The following is a 20,333-nucleotide window of genomic DNA, read 5'->3' as shown; positions in this document are numbered from 1 at the left end:
CAGTCCAAAGTCATGCAGGTTAGGTGGATTGGCCATGATAAATTGCCCTTAGTGACCAAAAAGGTTAAATGGGGTTATTGGGTTACGGGGATCGGGTGGAAGTGAGGGCTTAAGTGGGTCGGTGCAGACTCAATGGGCCGAATGGCCTCCTCCTGTACTGTATGTTCTATAATGTTCTGCAAATGAGTGAGACGACTAACCAGTTGATCTAGGCTGGGATTTTCCAGCCTTGCCCATGGGACATCATCGCAGGCAGCATGGGAAAATTTGTACAGGAGCCAAATGACGACTTGGTGCCACCCATGGCAATGTCTGCCACTGGAGGGACTGAAAAATTCCATCCCTGATGTTTTGTTTTTAAGGGGAGATAATTCCTGGAGAACTCACTTCTTCAGATCATACCATTGGAACTTTCATATCCTCCTTTACCAAGGCAAACCCTTAGTTTAGTTTACTGTCCCATCCATAACAACGCAACATTTACATAGTACTGGAGTGCTGAAATCATGGAATAAGATTTGAAGTCCCAATCACCTGAGGTAAGAGGGTGAGCGTGCAACCAAACTGAGCTAAACTGATCCAATTCGTTGGAATTGATCAGTGCTTAAGGGCCATTGTAAAGGCTGCTATTTCTGTCAAGTGAGTCTCACAACATTGTGACTTGAATCCATTATGTTTATAGGTCAGCTTCAAGCTTCAGGCAATAATTTGGAGAAAGCATAGAAAGTTAAATACAATGAAAGGCATTCAATTGGGTTAAAAGACTCAACCCATAAATAAAGTGTGCTTAAAGTATTTCAAGGCTAATCTCTCTGGATTAGATTCCAGTCTAGTAATTTGAACCAATGTTCATTATCAGAAGCGTCATTTCCTTGGTATTATAGAATGATCCTGCTGAATGGAATATTTTTCCCCATGTTAAAAGTTTGCAGAATTTGGTCCCATTAATTAGGGCCTATTTGAAGGTCTTGTGTCATTTTGCTAGATCTAAAGTAAACCAAGGCTGCCACTTGCTCTGTTTCATTTATTAATTGTTTTGCACTGAGTGCTGAATTTGGTGCATTTGAGTGCTATAGTGAGAGTTTGGTGACTGAGGGAGTGCTGAATTTGGTGCATTTGAGAGTTTGGTGACTGAGGGAGTGCTGAATTTGGTGCATTTGAGTGCTATAGTGAGAGTTTGGTGACTGAGGGAGTTAGTTAGGGAGTAAGGTGCTCCTTTCATTTTGTTTTGTTTCCTACATTTCCGCAAAGAGTGAGAAGAGAGCCAGGAGTTTACAGAGAGTGCAGCTGACTGGGAGCAGAGTCGGAGGGCGGAGGTCCAGTTGGGTTTGCGTGGGTTTCCTCCGGGTGCTCCGGTTTCCTCCCACAGTCCAAAGATGTGCGGGTTAGGTGGATTGGCCATGATAAATTGCCCTTGGTGTCCAAAATTGCCCTTAGTGTTGGGTGGGGTTACTGGGTTATGAGGATAGGGTGGCGGTGTTGACCTTGGGTAGGGTGCTCTTTCCAAGAGCCGGTGCAGACTCGATGGGCCGAATGGCCTCCTTCTGCACTGTAAATTCTATGATAATCTATGATAATCTATGGTCCACAGGGCAGCTATATTCTGTAAGGTAAGAGGGGATGGAGGCTAGGCCAGTTGCATGCTCCTCCTGTAGGATGTGGGTGGTGAGGGATACCACCGGTGTCTCCGCTGACTATAACTGCGGGAAGTGCACCCAACTCCAGCTCCTCAAAGACCATGTTAGGGAACTGGAGCTGAAGCTGGATGAACTTCGGATCATCCGGGAGGCAGAGGGGGTGATAGAGAAGAGTTACAGGGAGGTAACCACACCCAAGGTACAGGACAAGAATAGCTGGGTTACAGTCAGGGGAAAAAAACAAACAGGCAGACTGTGCACGGATCCCTCGTGGCCGTTCCCCTTCAAAACAAGTATACCGTTTTGGATGCTGTTGGGGGGCTGACCTACCGGGGGAAGGCCCTAGCGGCCAGGTCTCTGGCACTGAGTCTGGCTCTGGGGCTCAGAAGGGAAGGGGGGAGAACAGAAAAGCAATAGTTGTAGGAGATTCAATGGTTAGGGGAATAGATAGGAGATTCTGTGGTCGCGAGCGAGACTCCTGGAAGGTATATTGCCTCCCGGGTGCCAGGGCCAGAGATGTCTCGGATCGTGTCTTCAGGATCCTTAAGGGGGAGGGGGAGCAGCCAGAAGACGTGCACATTGGTACCAACGACGTAGGTAGGAAAAGGGGTGTGGAGGTAATAAACGAGTTTAGGGAGTTAGGCTGGAAGTTAAAAGCCAGGACAGACAGAGTTGTCATCTCTGGTTTGTTGCCGGTGCCACGTGATAGCGAGGCTAGGAATAGGGAGAGAGTGCAGCTGAACACGTGGCTGCAGGAATGGTGTAGGAGGGAGGGTTTCAGGTAATTGGATAATTGGAGCGCATTCTGGGGAAGGTGGCGCCTGTACAAGCAGGATGGGTTGCATCTGAACCAGAGGGGCACCAATATCCTGGGAGGAAGGTTTTCTAGTATTCTTCGGGAGGGTTTAAACTAATTTGGCAGGGGAATGGGAACCGGATTTGTAGTCCAGCAACAAAGGTAGCCGATATTCAGGACGCCAAAGCGTGTAATGAGGCAGTGGGGAAGGGAACACTGACAAAGGAGAGTACTTCCAGGCACGGAGATGGGTTGAAGTGTGTATACTTCAACGCAAGAAGCATCAGGAATAAGGTGGGTGAACTTAAGGCATGGATCGGTACTTGGGACTACGATGTGGTGGCCATCACGGAAACTTGGATAGAAGAGGGGCAGAAATGGTTGTTGGAGGTCCCTGGTTATAGATGTTTCAATAAGATTAGGGAGGGTGGTAAAAGAGGTGGGGGGGGGGGGTGGCATTGTTAATTAGAGATAGTATAACAGCTGCAGAAAGGCAGTTCGAGGAGTATCAGCCTACTGAGGTAGTATGGGTTGAAGTCAGAAATAGGAAAGGAGCAGTCACCTTGTTAGGAGTTTTCTATAGGCCCCCCAATAGCAGCAGAGATGTGGAGGAACAGATTGGGAAACAGATTTTGGAAAGGTGCAGAAGTCACAGGGTAGTAGTCATGGGTGACTTTAACTTCCCAAACATTGAGTGGAAACTCTTTTAGATCAAATAGTTTGGATAGGGTGGTGTTTGTGCAGTGTGTCCAGGAAGCTTTTCTAACACAGTATGTCGATTGTCCGACCAGAGGAGGGGCAATATTGGATTTAGTACTTGGTAATGAACCAGGGCAAGTGATAGATTTGTTAGTGGGGGACATTTTGGAGATAGTGACCACAATTCTGTGACTTTCACTTTAGTAATGGAGAGGGATAGGTGCGTGCAACAGGACAAGGTTTACAATTGGGGGAAGGGTAAATACGATGTTGTCAGACAAGAATTGAAGTGCATAAGTTGGGAACATTGGCTGTCAGGGAAGGACACAAGTGAAATGTGGAACTTGTTCAAGGAACAGGTAGTACGTGTCCTTGATATGCATGTCCCTGTCAGGCAGGGAAGAGATGGTCGAGTGAGGGAACCATGGTTGACAAGAGAGGTTGAATGTCTTGTGAAGAGGAAAAAGGAGACTTGTGTAAGGCTGAGGAAACAAGGTTCAGACAGGGCGTTGGAGGGATACAAGATAGCCAGGAGGGAACTGAAGAAAGGGATTAGGAGAGCTAAGAGAGGGCATGAACAATCTTTGGCGGGTAGGATCAAGGAAAACACCAAGGCCTTTTACACATATGTGAGAAATATGAGAATGACTAGAGCGAGGGTAGGTCCGATCAAGGACAGTAGCAGGAGATTGTGTATTGAGTCTGAAGAGGTAGGAGAGGTCTTGAACGAGTACTTTTCTTCTGTATTTACAAATAAGAGGGGCCATATTGTTGGAGAGGACAGTGTGAAACAGACTGGTAAGCTTGAGGAAATACTTGTTAGGAAGGAAGATGTGTTGGGCATTTTGAAAAACTTGAGGATAGACAAGTCCCCCGGGCCTGACGGGATATATCCAAGGATTCTATGGGAAGCAAGAGATGAAATTGCAGAGCCGTTGGCAATGATCTTTTCGTCCTCACTGTCAACAGGGGTGGTACCAGGGGATTTGAGAGTGGCGAATGCGTGCCCCTGTTCAAAAAAGGGACTAGGGATAACCCTGGGAATTACAGGCCAGTTAGTCTTACTTCGGTGGTAGGCAAAGTCATGGAAAGGGTACTGAAGGATAGGATTTCTGAGCATCTGGAAAGATACTGCTTGATTAGGGATAGTCAGCACGGATTTGTGAGGGGTAGGTCTTGCCTTACAAGTCTTATTGAATTCTTTGAGGAGGTCACCAAGCATGTGGATGAAGGTAAAGCAGTGGATGTAGTGTACATGGATTTTAGTAAGGCATTTGATAAGGTTCCCCATGGTAGGCTTCTGCAGAAAGTAAGGAGGCATGGAATAGTGGGAAATTTGGCCAGTTGGATAACAAACTGGCTAACCGATAGAAGTCCGAGAGTGGTGGTGGATGGCAAATATTCAGCCTGGATCCCAGTTACCAGTGGCGTACCGCAGGGATCAGTTCTGGGTCCTCTGCTGTTTGTGATTTTCATTAATGACTTGGATGAGGGAGTTGAAGGGTGGGTCAGTAAATTTGCAGACGATACGAAGATTGGTGGAGTTGTGGATAGTGAGGAAGGCTGTTGTCGGCTGCAAAGAGACATGGATAGGATGTAGAGCTGGGCTGAGAAGTGGCAGGTGGAGTTTAACCCTGAAAAGTGTGAGGTTGTCCATTTTGGAAGGACAAATATGAATGCGGAATACAGGGTTAACGGTAGAGGTCTTGGCAATGTGGAGGAGCAGAGAGATCTTGGGGTCTATGTTCATACATCTTTGAAAGTTGCCACTCAAGTGGATAGAGCTGTGAAGAAGGCCTATGGTGTGCTAGCGTTCATTAACAGAGGGATTGAATTTAAGAGCCGTGAGGTGATGATGCAGCTGTACAAAATTTTGGTAAGGCCACATTTGGAGTACTGTGTACAGTTCTAGTCGCCTCATTTTAGGAAGGATGTGGAAGCTTTGGAAAAGGTGCAAAGGAGATTTACCAGGATGTTGCCTGGAATGGAGAGTAGGTCTTACGAGGAAAGGTTGAGGGTGCTAGGCCTTTTCTCATTAGAACGGAGAAGGATGAGGGGCGACTTGATAGAGGTTTATAAGATGATCAGGGGAATAGATAGAGTAGACAGTCAGGCTTTTTCCCCGGGTGGAACAAACCATTACAAGGGGACATAAATTTAAGGTGAATGGTGGAAGATATACGGGGGATGTCAGAGGTAGGTTCTTTACCCAGAGAGTAGTGGGGGCATGGAATGCACTGCCTGTGGAAGTAGTTGAGTCGGAAACATTAGGGACCTTCAAGCAGCTATTGGATAGGTACATGGATTACGGTAAAATGATATAGTGTAGATTTATTTGTTCTTAAGGGCAGCACGGTATCATTGTGGATAGCACAATTGCTTCACAGCTCCAGGGTCCCAGGTTCGATTCCGTCTTGGGTCACTGTCTGTGCGGAGTCTGCACATCCTCCCCGTGTCTGCGTGGGTTTCTTCCGGGTGCTCCGGTTTCCTCCCACAGTCCAAAGATGTGCAGGTTAGGTGGATTGGCCATGATAAATTGCCCTTAGTGTCCAAAATTGCCCTTGGTGTTGGGTGGAGGTGTTGACTTTGGGTAGGGTGCTCTTTCCAAGAGCCGGTGCAGACTCAATGGCCGAATGGCCTCCTTGTGCACTGTAAATTCAATGATAATCTATGATTAATCTAGGACAAAGGTTCGGCACAACATCGTGGGCCGAAGGGCCTGTTCTGTGCTGTATTTTTCTATGTTCTATGTTCTAATTGTTTTTAATGCTGTAAAGCAAATAACCTGTTTCCAGTGACTTGGATGAAACGTTCAGGAAGGATTAAAGCCGGTTTCTTTGTGCCTGAATAATAACATCCTGGCTCTCCCCAAATCCAATGGGCGCAGTTCTCCGGAAACGTTACTTTTTTAAAAAATGTATTTTATTTCAAATATGTATCAAAACAGGGTTGCAACAAATAAACCACCCCCGATCCGGAAATATTTCTAAGTGTAGCAGCGAGCAGGAATTGCCGCGAGCTTCCCGGCGCTTGGCCCAGCGAGGCCGACAACACAATTCAACATTAATTGGTCCTCTTAACGAGGCCCCACGTGCTTCTCCCCGCAAATAACGGCTCGCCAGCTGATTAATCGGCGCCGTACCCGCCAGCGCCCCCCCCCCTTTGTGTGGTAATACCAGGTATTGCGGTACCTGAGAGGCCGACGCCATTGGTTGAGACCCTGGAGTCTACCATTGGCTGTGTGAAGTAGCTCCGCCCTGAAGGCGGGGTATAAAAGATGGTGCCGTCCCAGCAGCCTTCACTTTCTGTTACGAAGCTGCTGGGGATCAGTTCTAGTGTATTAAAGCCTCAGTTACTGAATACCTTTGTCGCGTGTATATTGATTGCTCATCACCTTGCTAACAAGATCGAGCAGCACTTAAGCTGCACTTACACAGCCAAGCCCAGCCAGCTCGCAACAATTGTGCCCAGGCGACGGGGCCCTAAGACTCAGGGACACTGACCTGGGGAGACGCATGGACGCGGTGGAGGCCAGGAGGGATGCCCTGTTCCCCCGGAGGGTGAGCCACAAGACAGCCAGTGCTGCCTGGGGTGAGGTGGTGGCGACTGTAAGCTCAAGTAGTATGACCCAAGAGGACTGGCCAGCTGTGCAGGAAGACGGTCAATGACCTGCGCCGGGCAGCACAAGTGAGAAGACATCAGCGCCTCTGCCTACCCATCTCACCACCCCCATACCTGCCTTCACATCCCCTCTCCAACCACTGTGAACCACGCGTGTGGCTAACTATTGCCTCTGTGCCCCCGCTGGAAAAGCTCACCCATAATTGGCAGGAGAAGGGCCCACACTGGCAGTGGGGTGCCGGACTTAAGAATCTTCTGCTCCTTCAAGGAATGGACCCTGGAAGGTGACCAGGGTGGCCGAGGATAGATCGGTCTCCCATGCGGAGGCTGGCAGACCCGCAGAGGTCAGGAACCACCGGGCTCCACCCGGAGGACCTGTCAAACATGAGTTACTATTGCCTTACTGACTGACCCATCCCTCCCACTTACCATATGCCCATTCTCCCGCAGGTCCTCCAGTCGACAGCCGCCATCTCGGGTGACACCCTCTTCTGTCTCCAAGGAGAACACCTTGGAGGAGAGCTCTGTTATAATCGCGGCACAGCTGTCATCCCCACCATGCACCAGTGCAGATACACACGCCTCAGTGGGACAAGTTAGTGGACAAGCTTCTGGGGCACAATCTGGTGAGCACCACACTGCTGCTGATGTACATCAGGTGGAGGCAGGAACTCCCAGGCAAGACAGTGGTCGGAGTGCTGTTGGATGCCAGGACCCAGCTGGGTCCCAGCCTGATGCTGAGCCTGTGGCAGTGGGTTACCTGGAGATGATCGGGAGCAGCCGGGATATTCAGAGAGAGATGTCAGCGATGCTCCAGGAGATCCATAGCCTCTTGCAGACTCCCCAGAGGCTACGGGCACAGGAGATGGTGCCAGCAGTGCGCGGAACCGAGAACAACACTGTTAGGGTGGCGACCACAGTAGAAAGCCTGGTTCACGATGTCGGCACCATGAGTGAAGGTGTCCAAGTCATCGCGCAGTTGGTGACAGCCATGGCTCAGGGTCTCAGCAGAATGTCCGACTTGCTGGGGGATGTCACCCAGCACCAGGCCGACCTTGTTGAGGTTCTGCGGGACATGTCCTGCTCTCCAATGGGCATTGCAGATGGAGCTGCAGAGCACGTCCCAGTCACCTGAAGGCATCGACACGATGGTGCAGACCATGGGGAACCGCCAGTGCTGGCAGAACCAGGTGATGCAGTGCCACCCGGGGCTTGAACCAGCTACCCCTCCGTCCCAAGGTGGACCACAGGGCCCGAAGGACACCGGTCAGGATGAGTGCCAACCCAAACCTGTCCCATGGGGTGCCGACGGTTGGCACAACTCTCCCGAGTTCCACCCCTCTGATGAGGCCATGTCTCGAGGTCAACACGCACACTATCTAGGGGTTGGCATGGTGGTGCCACGAGCAGTTGCACCACACCAGTTGCCCCCCTCCCCTCATACGCCATCCCATGGCAGCCCATTCCTGCAGCGGGTCGCCCAGCACCCCCGGGCTCTATGGCTCTGAGCAAAGATGGCTACTCACCTCCCCACAGAAGCCCTTCCGCCAGGTTCACGTTTTTCAAAATCAGTACAATTCAGCACCAGCATGACCACTTGCTGGGAAGGATGCAGAATGACAGGAGGCCGTTGGATATGGGGTCGCTTCTGTTAATTGTATGAAAATGGGGCTTAAGTGGTGATAATTGGTTTCTCGCCATGCTACGGCGAGGTCCCAATTCCACCTACGGGAGCGGGCCAGTTGCATCATAAAACTGGCGCCCGATGCGGATCTCGTTTTTGGCCTCTCCCACTATTCACCAGCCTCGTTTCGCTTGAGCGGAAACACAGAGAAGCCGGAGAATCACGGCCATTATATCTGGAGCTGTCAGTGTTTCACGCTTCACTTTCCACCCAGGTGTAGTGACGGTTCAGGAACATGCTACATGCAGGGAGCTTGCAAATGCCTCAGCATTGTAGGAAGTGAACCGCTGTTGTAAATTTTTGGAAAATGTAGCTAGGCCCAGACAAGGCGTAAGGCAATCATCTCCGATAGGAATACAAATTCATTACTTCTACTGTTCATACCAATTCAGGGATTGTTTGTTAGTATGAACCTTTCCTAATTTGGGCATTAATTTTGAATCCGAGTTTACCTTCATTCAACCAACAAATCTAGGGTATTGTTGGGCATAAGATTGGTCACTTTGTTTTCTAGCCAATGAAGCATGGGTTTGTGGTGCATTTGCTTTTGTGTATTTTTCCAGATGAAAGCTCAATGCTGAGGAATGTAACTATTTCCAGTTTCGAAATCTGGGACAGCATTGATCAGCTCGGATATTAGCACAGCCAGACAATGGTTCCTGTGACCCAGCAAATGCCTTAACCTGACCTCGGTCGACACCACTCCACTGCTCAGTTGTGATATCTTTCTCCATTTCCCACAACCCTCAAATGGCATCCGAGTGAGATTACTACTTGGTGCTAACTCGGGCTGCATAAATGCAGTAGCCAGTAGCCCTCTTCCCAAAAGGAACTAGCTTTAGCCTGCCTGACTATAAGACCTAGGAGCAAAATTAGACCATTCGGCCCATTGAGTCTGCTCCGTCATTCAATTATGGTGGTTATTTTCTCATCCCCATTCGCCTGCCATAACCCATAACCCCTGATCCTTTTATTAAGCAAGAACCTATTTATCTCTGTCTTAAAGACACTCAGTAATTTGGCCTCCACAGCCTTCTGCGGCACAGAGTTCCACAGATATGAGTCAGAAGAGTGTGATCCCAACAATCTGTTTGGATTTGAGTCTAGATGTTGCCCTTAGTCTGCTTGTTCGGGTGTATGTAAAATATCCTGTGGCACCATATAAAGAAATGCTTATGCTTTGTGAAAATTGGCTACGTAATAAGTGCATGTGAAAAGTAACCATTTAGTGGCGAAGCGCTTTGAGATGTACTCTGGACATGCTCAGTCACTGTATAAATAAAAACTTTTCAATATTTTTGCAATGTGAATGACATTGTGTAATTTAGACTCAGACAGTACCTTTTATTTCTTCCCCCTGTCTCGTGCTCCATTTTGAATATGTCCTTGGCTCATGGACATTTAGTTGACCCTTGTAGATCGGATATTGACGTATTAAGAACTCCAGGAAATGTATGATTTTGAAAAACAAGCACTAACTGGAAGGCCGATAATGAGTACTTACCAGTAACTGAAGCTGGTGACTCAGCTTCAACTCTCCCATGTGGCTGCACCCTGTTGTGTGTCGGCTACTTTAAGTTAGGTAGCAATTCATAATATAAAGGTAATGCGGCTGAAGGTGTGGGAAAAGGCAAATACCTAAATACTGGCTGTTGTAGACAGCATTATGGACGGTGCAGTGATGTATTTCAGAGCATTCTGTGCCTTTTGGTCAATGTAGAGCACTCATCAGTGTAGTTAGAACATGATGAGATGTGGTTTTATTGCTGTTGGGAGGTCATGTGGGGCTGGGGGGCAGGGAGGGAAGCGAGGTTGGTGCTTTGAGCAGTGGAATTGAAAAACTAGCAGATAATTTTGTTAGCAAATGCAAATCCCCAAAGCCAGGCGTCAGTTGCCTCATTTACTGAGTTTAAGTTGATTAGTCAGTGGTGCCATTGATCAGTGTCTCTGCATAAGTTTATTAGGGGTTTATACAGAGGTCTCATTAGGGGTTTATACAGAGGTCCCAACAGTGGAGCTTGGCTGCACACGGACTTGGCCTGCCCTGCACCTATTTAGCAAGGGCCCCTCTGGCTGTGGTAGTTTGAAGCCATTTGACAAATCGGGTTTGTCATTAGGTACTTGGTAGTATCATAGAATTTACAGTGCAGAAGGAGGCCATTCGGCCCATCGAGTCTGCACCGGCTCTTGGAAAGAGCACCCTACCCAAGGTCAACACCTCCACCCTATCCCCATAACCCAGTAACCCCACCCAACACGAAGGGCAATTTTGGACACTAAGGGCAATTTATCATGGCCAATCCACCTAACCTGCACATCTTTGGACTGTGGGAGGAAACCGGAGCACCCGGAGGAAACCCACGCACACACGGGGAGGATGTGCAGACTCCGCACAGACAGTGACCCAAGCCGGAATCGAACCTGGGACCCTGGAGCTGTGAAGCAATTGTGCTATCCACAATGCTACCGTGCTGCCCCTCTTGCGTTTCCCATTCCGTGATCCAAAGACTATTTGCTGTTGGGTCTTGCTCAGGATGTGTTCCATGTGGGCCGAGATGGAAGATGGGCAGTAAATGGGTTGAACGGGTCATCGTGGAGTGGTAAGTGGGGTACAATACTGATGATTATTGTACTCCATTCCTCTCCGTCTCTCAGCGATCATATCAAAGGGAGTAAAATCCGCAGTAGTTTGAGTCCCAAAGTTGGGGAGATGGTCATTTTAATTCCGACAATTAGTCAAACTTTTCCTTGTGTTGTTTTAGGTCTCCTGGCATTCTACAATGCCAAAACTAAGCAGCTGATTCATTCGTTTAAGACAAAGTTCACACAGCCGGTCCTTCCTGCCTTTATGGTGAGTTGTGTTGCTTCAATGCTCGTTCTTCAACCTGCTTGCTCCATATGAATATTGTCTGAGTTGAGTTAAAATAGAAAGGTGACCAAAGTACATGAACCTATTATCAGCTCGATGCTCTGAGTACTTCCTGCATGGTCAGATGGCTTCAGATTGTTGAGCTCAAAAGTTGCTTATTGTGTACACCAACAGTGCGGGTTCAATCCCGTACCAGCTGAGGTTATTCATGAAGGCCTCACTTTCTCAACCTTGCCCCTCGCCTAAGGCATGGTGATCCTCAGGTTAAACCATCATCAGTCAGCTTTTGAAGACAGCAGGAGAGCTGTGTGCCTTGCGCTCTGCTTACAGGCCAGAGTGAAACTGAGACTGAATCACATGTCACTTCCCTTCTCATGATGACATGCTGTTATTACTTAAAGGCTCATTACAACATTCAGGACAATACGGCATGAATACGGCAGAAACATTCGCAAAAGGCAAGTGGACCCAGGAGTTGCATTTCACTGGGTACCAAAACTGACCTCTCCCACCAGTTGCACCTACACCCAGACCCATCAATAAAATATAAGTCTACTGTTAGTAATTAATTTGACAGCTGCCAGAAAGAGATCTGAATATTGCAAAGTTCAAGAATGTGAAGTGTTATTTCCCAAAGTGAATTAACCCAACACTTTGTTTTTTAGTAAATGCAATTCTCAATATCTCACCTTATTCGGCCTTGTACCTAGAAATTACAAATATCCACTCTAGGTGAGTTTTTCTCTTCAGATGCATTCTTATTAATGCATCCTATTGTAAAGAACAACAACCATACCTGAAACTAGAATTGCTCAAGCAGTTGCTTTGAATGATTGTTTCCTCTGAATTATTAACATTTCAGCTTAAACATTTTCTATTTTAATGGCAAGGTGTTTCCTCGTCAAGTTGTACATTTGCAGATTAAATTTGGGATTGTATACTTAGCAAACATCAATTTTGCAGAGACCAGGTCACTTGGCCTATGCAGTTGGTAAAAATACTTCTACGTTTTCTCAGTAAGCCTCACGGCGCCGATAACTTGGGTTCAATCCCGGCTCCGGTCACTGTCCGTGTGGGGTTTGCACATTCACCCCGTGTCTGCAAGGGTCGCACCCACACAACCCAAAGATGTCCAGGGTTGGTGGATTGGCCACGCTAAATTGCCCCTTTTAAAAAAAATTAATAATAATAATAATTCTCAAAGTGAGTTTTTTTCAAAACATAGAAGATTTGAATTACTCCCCCAAAAAAGCATAAAAGTCAAAACTAAAAACTTGGAAATTGGGGAAAGGGGGATTACAAAGGATGAGAAAATCCTTGGCAACACTCATACAAACTCTAAGGCTGAATAACCCACGGAATATCCCAGTACGTTTACAGACATGCCTCCACCATCTTCCCTCATGTCTGGTAAGTAATGGCCATGGTAATATTCCTAACCGCATGTTTAATTTTAAACTATCTGAACAAAGAAAACAGCAGCTCCGCTTAGCATGAAGTTTCAACCTGACTAAATGCTGCCAGCAAATGCAAAGACTTCTTTTTAATTTCATTGCCCACCATGCCATCAGTGCCAATGACAAGAGTGCACTGCTCCTCATTTGATACAAACAAGGTACAGTGAAATGAGAAAATATAAATTGAGAAAAGTGTGAGCAAGAGTGAGTGGAGATAGGCCAATGAGAGGGTCCTTCAGGCAATTTCTCCTGCATAACCCACCAGGTGGTCTGAAGTTGCAGCTCAACATGAATCAGGGGAGCAGCTCCCAACCCACCACCATTGTCACTGCAGTAGGCTGAAGCTCATTGGGAGCTTCCATTGGGACAGAGAAGTTGACCTTTTCTCAAAATATTCTTTCTAACTTTTTTTTCACCTGAGTATTGAGGGAGCATTTTAGTGAATTTGGGATCATGGGCTCGATTCTCCGATTCTGTGGCTATGTCCGCAGGATCCGTCTGGTCTTATGACCAAAAAGTCGGCGGCGCCCCCGCACCGATCCTCCACCCGATTGGGGGCTAGCAGCCGCGCCGTATAAAGCCCCCGGCTTTACCTGCGGGTATGAGCGCAGAATGGCCGGGTCCGTGGCTGCGCATTGCAGCGGCCGCGCAGTACAGCATGGCGCCTGCTGCGCGCGGACCCGGCCTGCCAATAATTGCCCCCCTTGCAACGCCCGGACCAGCTGCCCTGCCAGCAGAACGGCTCTTCCCCGCCCCCCCGACTGTGGTGGCACTGGGTACAGTCCGCAGCCACCACGCAAGGTCCCCGAAAGTTGTGAGGACATAGGTCCCATGCTGTCGGGGTCTCAGCCCTTTGGGGCAGAGCATCGGGGGAGGGTCTCGGTTGACATCCTGAGGCCGTCCCGACGGTGTGTGGCCTACTCTTCAAGTACTCTGTTTTTGAGGGGGTTTAGCATCGGAAAAACGGCACCACCCCAGATTCCAGCTAAAAAATCGATTCTCCGGCCGATCGCCGAACGCGATTTGCCGTTGGCGATCGGAGAATCCAGTCTCAGAAATTTTCCTTTCTCTTCATTGAACCTGGGATCAGTTCAAATAATTTCATCCTGAATTTGTCTATCTGATGATTGGGTTGCCACCTCCACCTTTTTGTACACGGAAATTCTCTGAACTTATTATCTTTCCTCTCAAAACAGACTTTGATCTCACCACCATTTTTTCCTGTACTTCCTGCTTTGTGGTCACCGCTATCGTCAACAACCCCCCCCCCCCCCCCCACTTCCACACAGCACCCAGTGACAAATGTTAATGTTGCTTGTGCTCTCATGTTTTTCCCTTTTCCTCAGGTCTGGTGTGGTAGCTTCGTTGTGCAAACAGGAATTCAGGTACCGAGTGCTGTCAAATCGCTGCAGAAGCGCAACAGTGGGACCAGTAGCTCGAACGCCAGCCTAACCTAGAAATCATTACCAAGCTTCCATTCAACTGCACCAAGCTCATACAAAGCAAAGACTATAATCCATGAAACTTGCCTTGAGAAGGGAACTGAAGACCCAAAACAACAGGATTCTGAATAGCAGAGGGCGGAAAGTTGGCCTTTTCAAATTTGAAATGATTGAGTCTTGCACTCTTTTAGAAATGGAAACTTGTGACCCAGTTTCTATTTCTGAGGAGAGCTGATAACAATAATAATTTTGAAATGTTTTGTTTTTAAAAATGAAAGTATTCATCATAGTCGATTATTACACATACATTTCTATTAGAATCTCATGCGATGGTCCCATTCTCCCTCTTAAGGGTACCTCAACATTTTAATATATTTTGATCATAGGAAGCATCTCATGATGCAAAGTTACTTTCTATTGTCCCATTTCTCTCATAACCTAGAGAGTTCGTCAGCATCTGGATTTATAATGTTATTGTTTCATCCAGTCTTGTAGAAGTTTCTTTCTGTTCTAGTTGGGGTCATAGGACATTTGAAGTGATGGAAATAAGAATGGTTACCTAGGGGCTCAAGTTATAAAATTGAGCCAGTTAAAGGTCACGGGAATTCTGTTAAAGAGACTTGAAGGAGCGATCCTATTTCTCTAACCACACACTTTATTAAATTGGATGTTGGCTTGCCTACAGTCTGATGTGTAACAAACTCATGTACAATGCCTAGGGTGAGTAACTCAACCTTTTTTCTGTTTCAGTTGCTAATGAGATTTTTAAAATGTTACCCCCTTGTGTTGCATCTTCTCTGCTATTGCCCGAGTTGGGAAAGGAACATGTTATAGACTTGAGCTTCCTTGTGGACACTATTACTATCGGAGTGCAGTACGTAATCAAGCTCCCTTTGCGCTCGTTTTCACCTCACAAGATGGATGCTTCTCGGTCGCCAACCTGTTTTAAGAATGCTCCAGATTTGCCCATCGGAGAAAAGAGGGAAGTAGCTGAGGCTCAATTTTAACATGCGGAGAACAATGAGGCCCGGGGGGGGGGGGGGGTGAAATTACTGCACTCCGCTACTTCTTTTGTTCTTCTTTTGTAATTTTGGGTGGGATGAGTAATGTTGAGGTTCTCAAAAGTTTCTTGCTGACTGACCACATCATCCGCACAGGCTCTTCAAGCTCTCTTGTTGTTTTTTTATAACTGGGGCAAAAGGTCACTCTGCAAAATAGCTGGTCCAGAGGTAAAATATAATATGGGGATCTTGCTGCGTTGGACTTTGTACACTGATGCACAACATTGATTACAAGCTTTCTCTGGGCTAATGTATCTTGCCTTCTCTGACATACTAGTAAACAAAGAATGGGTATTAAACCATTTTGGGTCTGTCCCTTTTCAGATAATTAATTAACAAAACTGTTTCTATGAATGTGGTGAAGAGGAAATCTAATGCAGGCTTTAATACAATGGGGGTTTTCAACACTATTGATGAATGTTGTAGCGATTCTGAAAATTTGGCATATGCTATCTATACATCTGGATACCAAACCTCCATAGATGGCAGAGCAGGGGCCAAAATAAAGGGGAGTCTATTTTGTTGAGTTCAATGCACGTATTGGCATGTCTCAGTTACCCCTCACCTGTGTTCTGTGCATTTTACTACTTATTTGGAGCAGATATTTTGTGGTGCACTCTGTGTGGTATGAATGAAACTGCATTTATACAAGGGCTGAATTTACAGTCAGTGATGTGATCATGTTGGTGTTTGTGCTCGTACCAATATTTTAGCTGGGTTAACACTTTGCAAAAAGAGTTTGATTTCAACATGAAACAAGTGCTAGGAGGCCTTGACTTCTTAAACAATGATAGTAAATGCCTTAACAGTAAGGAGCAACTGAGAAATGCTGACTGTTGGACAGACTCTTTTATGCTATGTTGAGGATTGTGATGACAGTGAAAGTATTCTACTGGATTAAGTTTACATGGTTAAATCTTTTAGACAGAAATGGAATTTGGGCTGTGGAGTTTTTTGTGACTGGTCCTAAATGCAGTATTTATTTTTACTTGTAAAATTCTCTTTGAAATTTCCTTAGTAATACATTGGCTTTGACATCCGATCAATAGAATGTATATAAAAATTGACATCTCACGTTCATGTTTAATATTGTATTAAAAATTAATTGCACCGGCATTACTGTGTTTTGTATTGGTGTTGAACCATGCACATTTAAAAAGCAGTAGTTCATGTCTACTTTTGCACGATCCTGGAATGCAAAAATTGCACAGTGTGTTGGATCGGACGAGGAAAAACTGCTTGAAACCCGCCAGCTTCACAGATACCTTTTCTTACCTGATTTAATGGCACTCGATGTAATTTCAGAGTACTGACGCGGATCTCTCAGCCAACTGGAGTGGAGGGGCCTAACCCCCTCTGCAACGCCTGATCTCCCCCCATGGACATGGAGAACCCCTTACCATAACGCAAGGATTGTGGCACCCATCTGCATCACAACGCAAACATTGGGGCGACCCAATCCCGTGATGAGATGGCATTAGGGTGGACCCCCACACATACACACACACACACACACACAAGGAGAACCCCCCCCCACCACCAAAATTGGGGCTCCCCAGAGGACCTGCCCACCCTGGCACAGTCAGGTTGGCACTGACCAGCCATGTCCAGCACCACCTGGGGGTATACCTCATTGTGCGTCTCCAGCATGGTCACCACAACTGTTTTTCATTTTTGGAAACCAATAGTGACGTCCTGTCGGATGGGTGAGAGCATACGCTGAAGGCGGTTGTAGTTGTCTGCTAATCACATTAGCACATTTTTTACCAAATTTAATCATGGGCATGAACCTGATCGTGTCATTGGCAGGTGGCAGGAAAGATTGCGCTCCGGATTCCGGCGCTTATCCTGTTTTTGGCCTTGTGATAGTTAGCCATTACTGGATGCCACTAAACCGTGGCCCTGGTTTCAACTCCTAGTTGCCTGTATCAACCAGTGTGTCCATTGCTTGGGCTATTGGCTTTGCAGTGCTGCTTCAACCTGCAAAAAACAAAGTCAGCCTTTGTAACCTAAGCTCACAATCAATAATGGCAATATGATTGAAGTGCTAGACAGCACGTCACACCTGGAAGTATTCCCCTTCCTGACTCGGCACGCATTAAAAGTAATAACAGAAAATTCTGGAATAGGTCTGACCGCATCCGTGAAGAGAGAAAGAGTTATGTTAATGTTTCTAGTCCCCCATCACCTTCTGATACCTTCACCATCTCCAATCAAGCAAACCCCATCACAGATTTAAAACCACTTTTAAATAAATTTAGCACATATAAATAAATTTAGCAAACACAGGGTTACTTGCCATTCTCTGGATATAGAATCCCTTCAGTGCAGAATGAGGCCATTCAGCCCAACGAGTCTGCATCAACCCTCCAAAAGAACGCCCTATCCCCGCAACCCAACCCAATCTTTGAACACTAAGGGGCTGTTTAGCATAGCCAATCCACCTAACCTGCACATCTTTGGATTGAGGGAGGAAACTGGAGCACCCGGAGGAAGCCCACACAGACATGGGGAGCATGTACAAACTCCACACAAGTGGTCAAACAAGATCTGAATCGAACCCATAAGACCATAAGATATAGAAGCACAATCAGGTCATTTGACCCATCGATTCTGCTCGCTATTCGATCATGGCTGATATGTTTCTCCTCCCCATTCTCCTGGCTTCTCCCCATAACCCCTGATCCTCTTATTAATCAAGAACTTATAAATACTAATTGCCACTTATCAGCACAAACTCAAAAGTTCGCTTTTTAAAAATCCATTTATGGTTAGGCCAGCATTTATTGCCCAACCCTAGTTTCCCTTCAGAAGGCGATGGTGAGTTGCAGCATCCCTGCAAAGTCCTGTTGCGTACTGACACAGACTACTTCAATATCTGAGGAGTTGCAATCGAACTGAACACTATGAAATCATCGGCAAACATCTCACTTCTGACCTTATGATGAGGGGAAAGCCATTGATGACACAGCTGAAGATGGTTGGGCCTACCTTGAGGAATGCCTGCAGTGGTATCCTAGGCCTGAATTGATTGGCCTGCAACAATCCCAACCACCTGCCTTTGTGATGGGATCCCTTTCCCCTTCAATCTCATTCACGTCAATTTTCCTTGGGGTCCTTGATGTCACACTTGGTCAAATGCGATCTAGATGTCAAGGGCAGTGACCCTCACCTCGCCTCTGAAACTAGGCTCTTTTGTCATTGTTTGTACCTGTAATGAGGCCTGAAGTTGATTAGCCCTGGTGGAAGCCAGTAACAAGCAGGTTTTTGGTGAGTAAATACCACCTGATAGCACTGTTGACGACACCTTTCATCACTTTGCTGATGATCGCGATTATAAACTGATGGGATGACGAAACATGTGATTGGATTTGTCCTATCTTTTACGGACAAGATATACCTTGGTAATTTTCCATTTTTTTGGATGGACGCCAATGTTGTAGCTGCACTGGAACAACTTGGCTAGGGGTGAAGCTAGTTCTGGAGCACAAACCTTCAGTACTCCTGCTAGGATGATGTAGGAGCCTTTGTTGTATCCAGTACCTCCACTATTTCTTGATAAAATCATAGAATTTACAGTGCAGAAGGAGGCAATTCAGCCCATCAAGTCTGCACTGGCCCTTGGAAAGAGCACCCCATTTAAGTCCACACTTCCAATCTGCCCCGTAACCCAACCTTTTTTGGGGGGGCATTAAGGTCAATTTAGAATGGCCAATCCACCTAACCTGCACGTCTTTGGACTGTGGGAGGAAATTGGAGCACCCGGAGGAAGCCCACGCAGACACGGGGAGAACGTGCAGACTCCGCACAGACAGTGACCCAAGCGGGAATCGAACCTGGGACTCTGGAGCGGTGAAGCAACTGTGCTAACCACTATGCTACTGTGCAGCCCACTGGCTGACTGCACTCCTCTCGCACTCTCCTCTCAGTGCTGCGGACTGCTTGGCTCAGTGACCTCCTCTCGCACTCTCCTCCCAGTGCCACCGTCTGCCGAGCTCAGTGTCCTCCTCTCGCACTCTCTCAGTGCTGCTGACTGCATGATTCGCTGCTCTCCTCTCGCACTCTCCTCCCATGTGATATCCCGTGGAGTGAATTGAATTGGCTGAAGCCTGGCATCTCTGATGCTGGAGACCAAAGAGGTCAAGTCAGATCATTCTCTTGGATTTCTGACTGCAAAGGTGGGCGGCAGATCAGAAAATTGAATAGAATATAAAAACAGAAAAGAAAGATTGATAAGGAAGGAAACATTAGAATATGAAAGAAAGTTGGCTAGAAATATAAAGACATCGTAAGTGTTTCTATAGTAAGAGTTTCTATAAATATTTTTTAAAAAGAATAGCGCTAATAAATTGGACCAATAGAAAGTGGATCTGGGGAATTAATACTGGAAAATAAGGAGACTGCAGATGAATTGAACAGGTATCCCAAAAATAGCTGCAAATCAGGAACTAGAAGGGAGGGAGGAACTCAAATAATTACAATCACCAGGAAAGTAGTCCTGAGCACATAGTTGGAGCTGCGGGCTGATAATTTCCCAGACTCTGGACTTCATCCGAGGGTCTTAAAAGAAGTGGCTGGGGAGATAGTCGGTACGTTGGTTTTAATTTCCCAAAAACTCCATAGATTCAGGGGAGGTTCTATTCGATTTGCAAATAGAATAGCAAATAGAACTCCTTTATTCAAAAAGCGAGGGAGATAGAAAACCGGAAACTACAGGCCAGTTAGCTTAACACCTTATTTAGCTCTGAAGAAGTATCATGTGGACTTGAAATGTTAACTCAATTTTCTCTCTCTGAAGATGTTGCCAGACCTGCAGAGTTTTTCCAGCATTTTCTATTTTCCAGCATCCACAGTATTTTGCTTTTATATTAGCTTACACCTGTTATGGGAAAATGTTAGAAGCTATTATTAAAAACGTTACAGCAGGAACTTCCGGTGACGGCGGGCGGGAGGCGGCTGCACAATGGAGGGCTCCCGTTCGGGAACGGCATTTTTGGGGCTTTAAGCCCGGTCCCAGGGTCCACGGAGGCGGCAGAAGCAGGGAGAAGGCACTGAGGAGGCACAGCG

At 46.8% G+C, this 20,333-nt stretch overlaps 1 protein-coding gene across 1 annotated transcript in view; it reads left to right on the top strand.

Moving 5' to 3' along the window:
• Positions 1–16,380, top strand: part of fsd1 (fibronectin type III and SPRY domain containing 1) — a 61,695-nt gene extending 45,315 nt beyond the window's left edge. The window contains exons 12-13 of the mRNA XM_072482743.1: positions 11,200–11,288; positions 14,110–16,380. Of these exons, the coding sequence (XP_072338844.1) occupies positions 11,200–11,288; positions 14,110–14,220 (200 nt within the window). The 3' untranslated portion in view covers positions 14,221–16,380. The remainder of the gene's footprint in view (positions 1–11,199; positions 11,289–14,109) is intronic.
• Positions 16,381–20,333: the final 3,953 nt, after the last annotated feature.

Source organism: Scyliorhinus torazame, chromosome 18, assembly GCF_047496885.1.
Source record: "Scyliorhinus torazame isolate Kashiwa2021f chromosome 18, sScyTor2.1, whole genome shotgun sequence".
Classification (NCBI taxonomy): Eukaryota; Metazoa; Chordata; class Chondrichthyes; order Carcharhiniformes; family Scyliorhinidae; genus Scyliorhinus; species Scyliorhinus torazame.
This window is presented reverse-complemented; position numbering and strand designations above follow the sequence as displayed.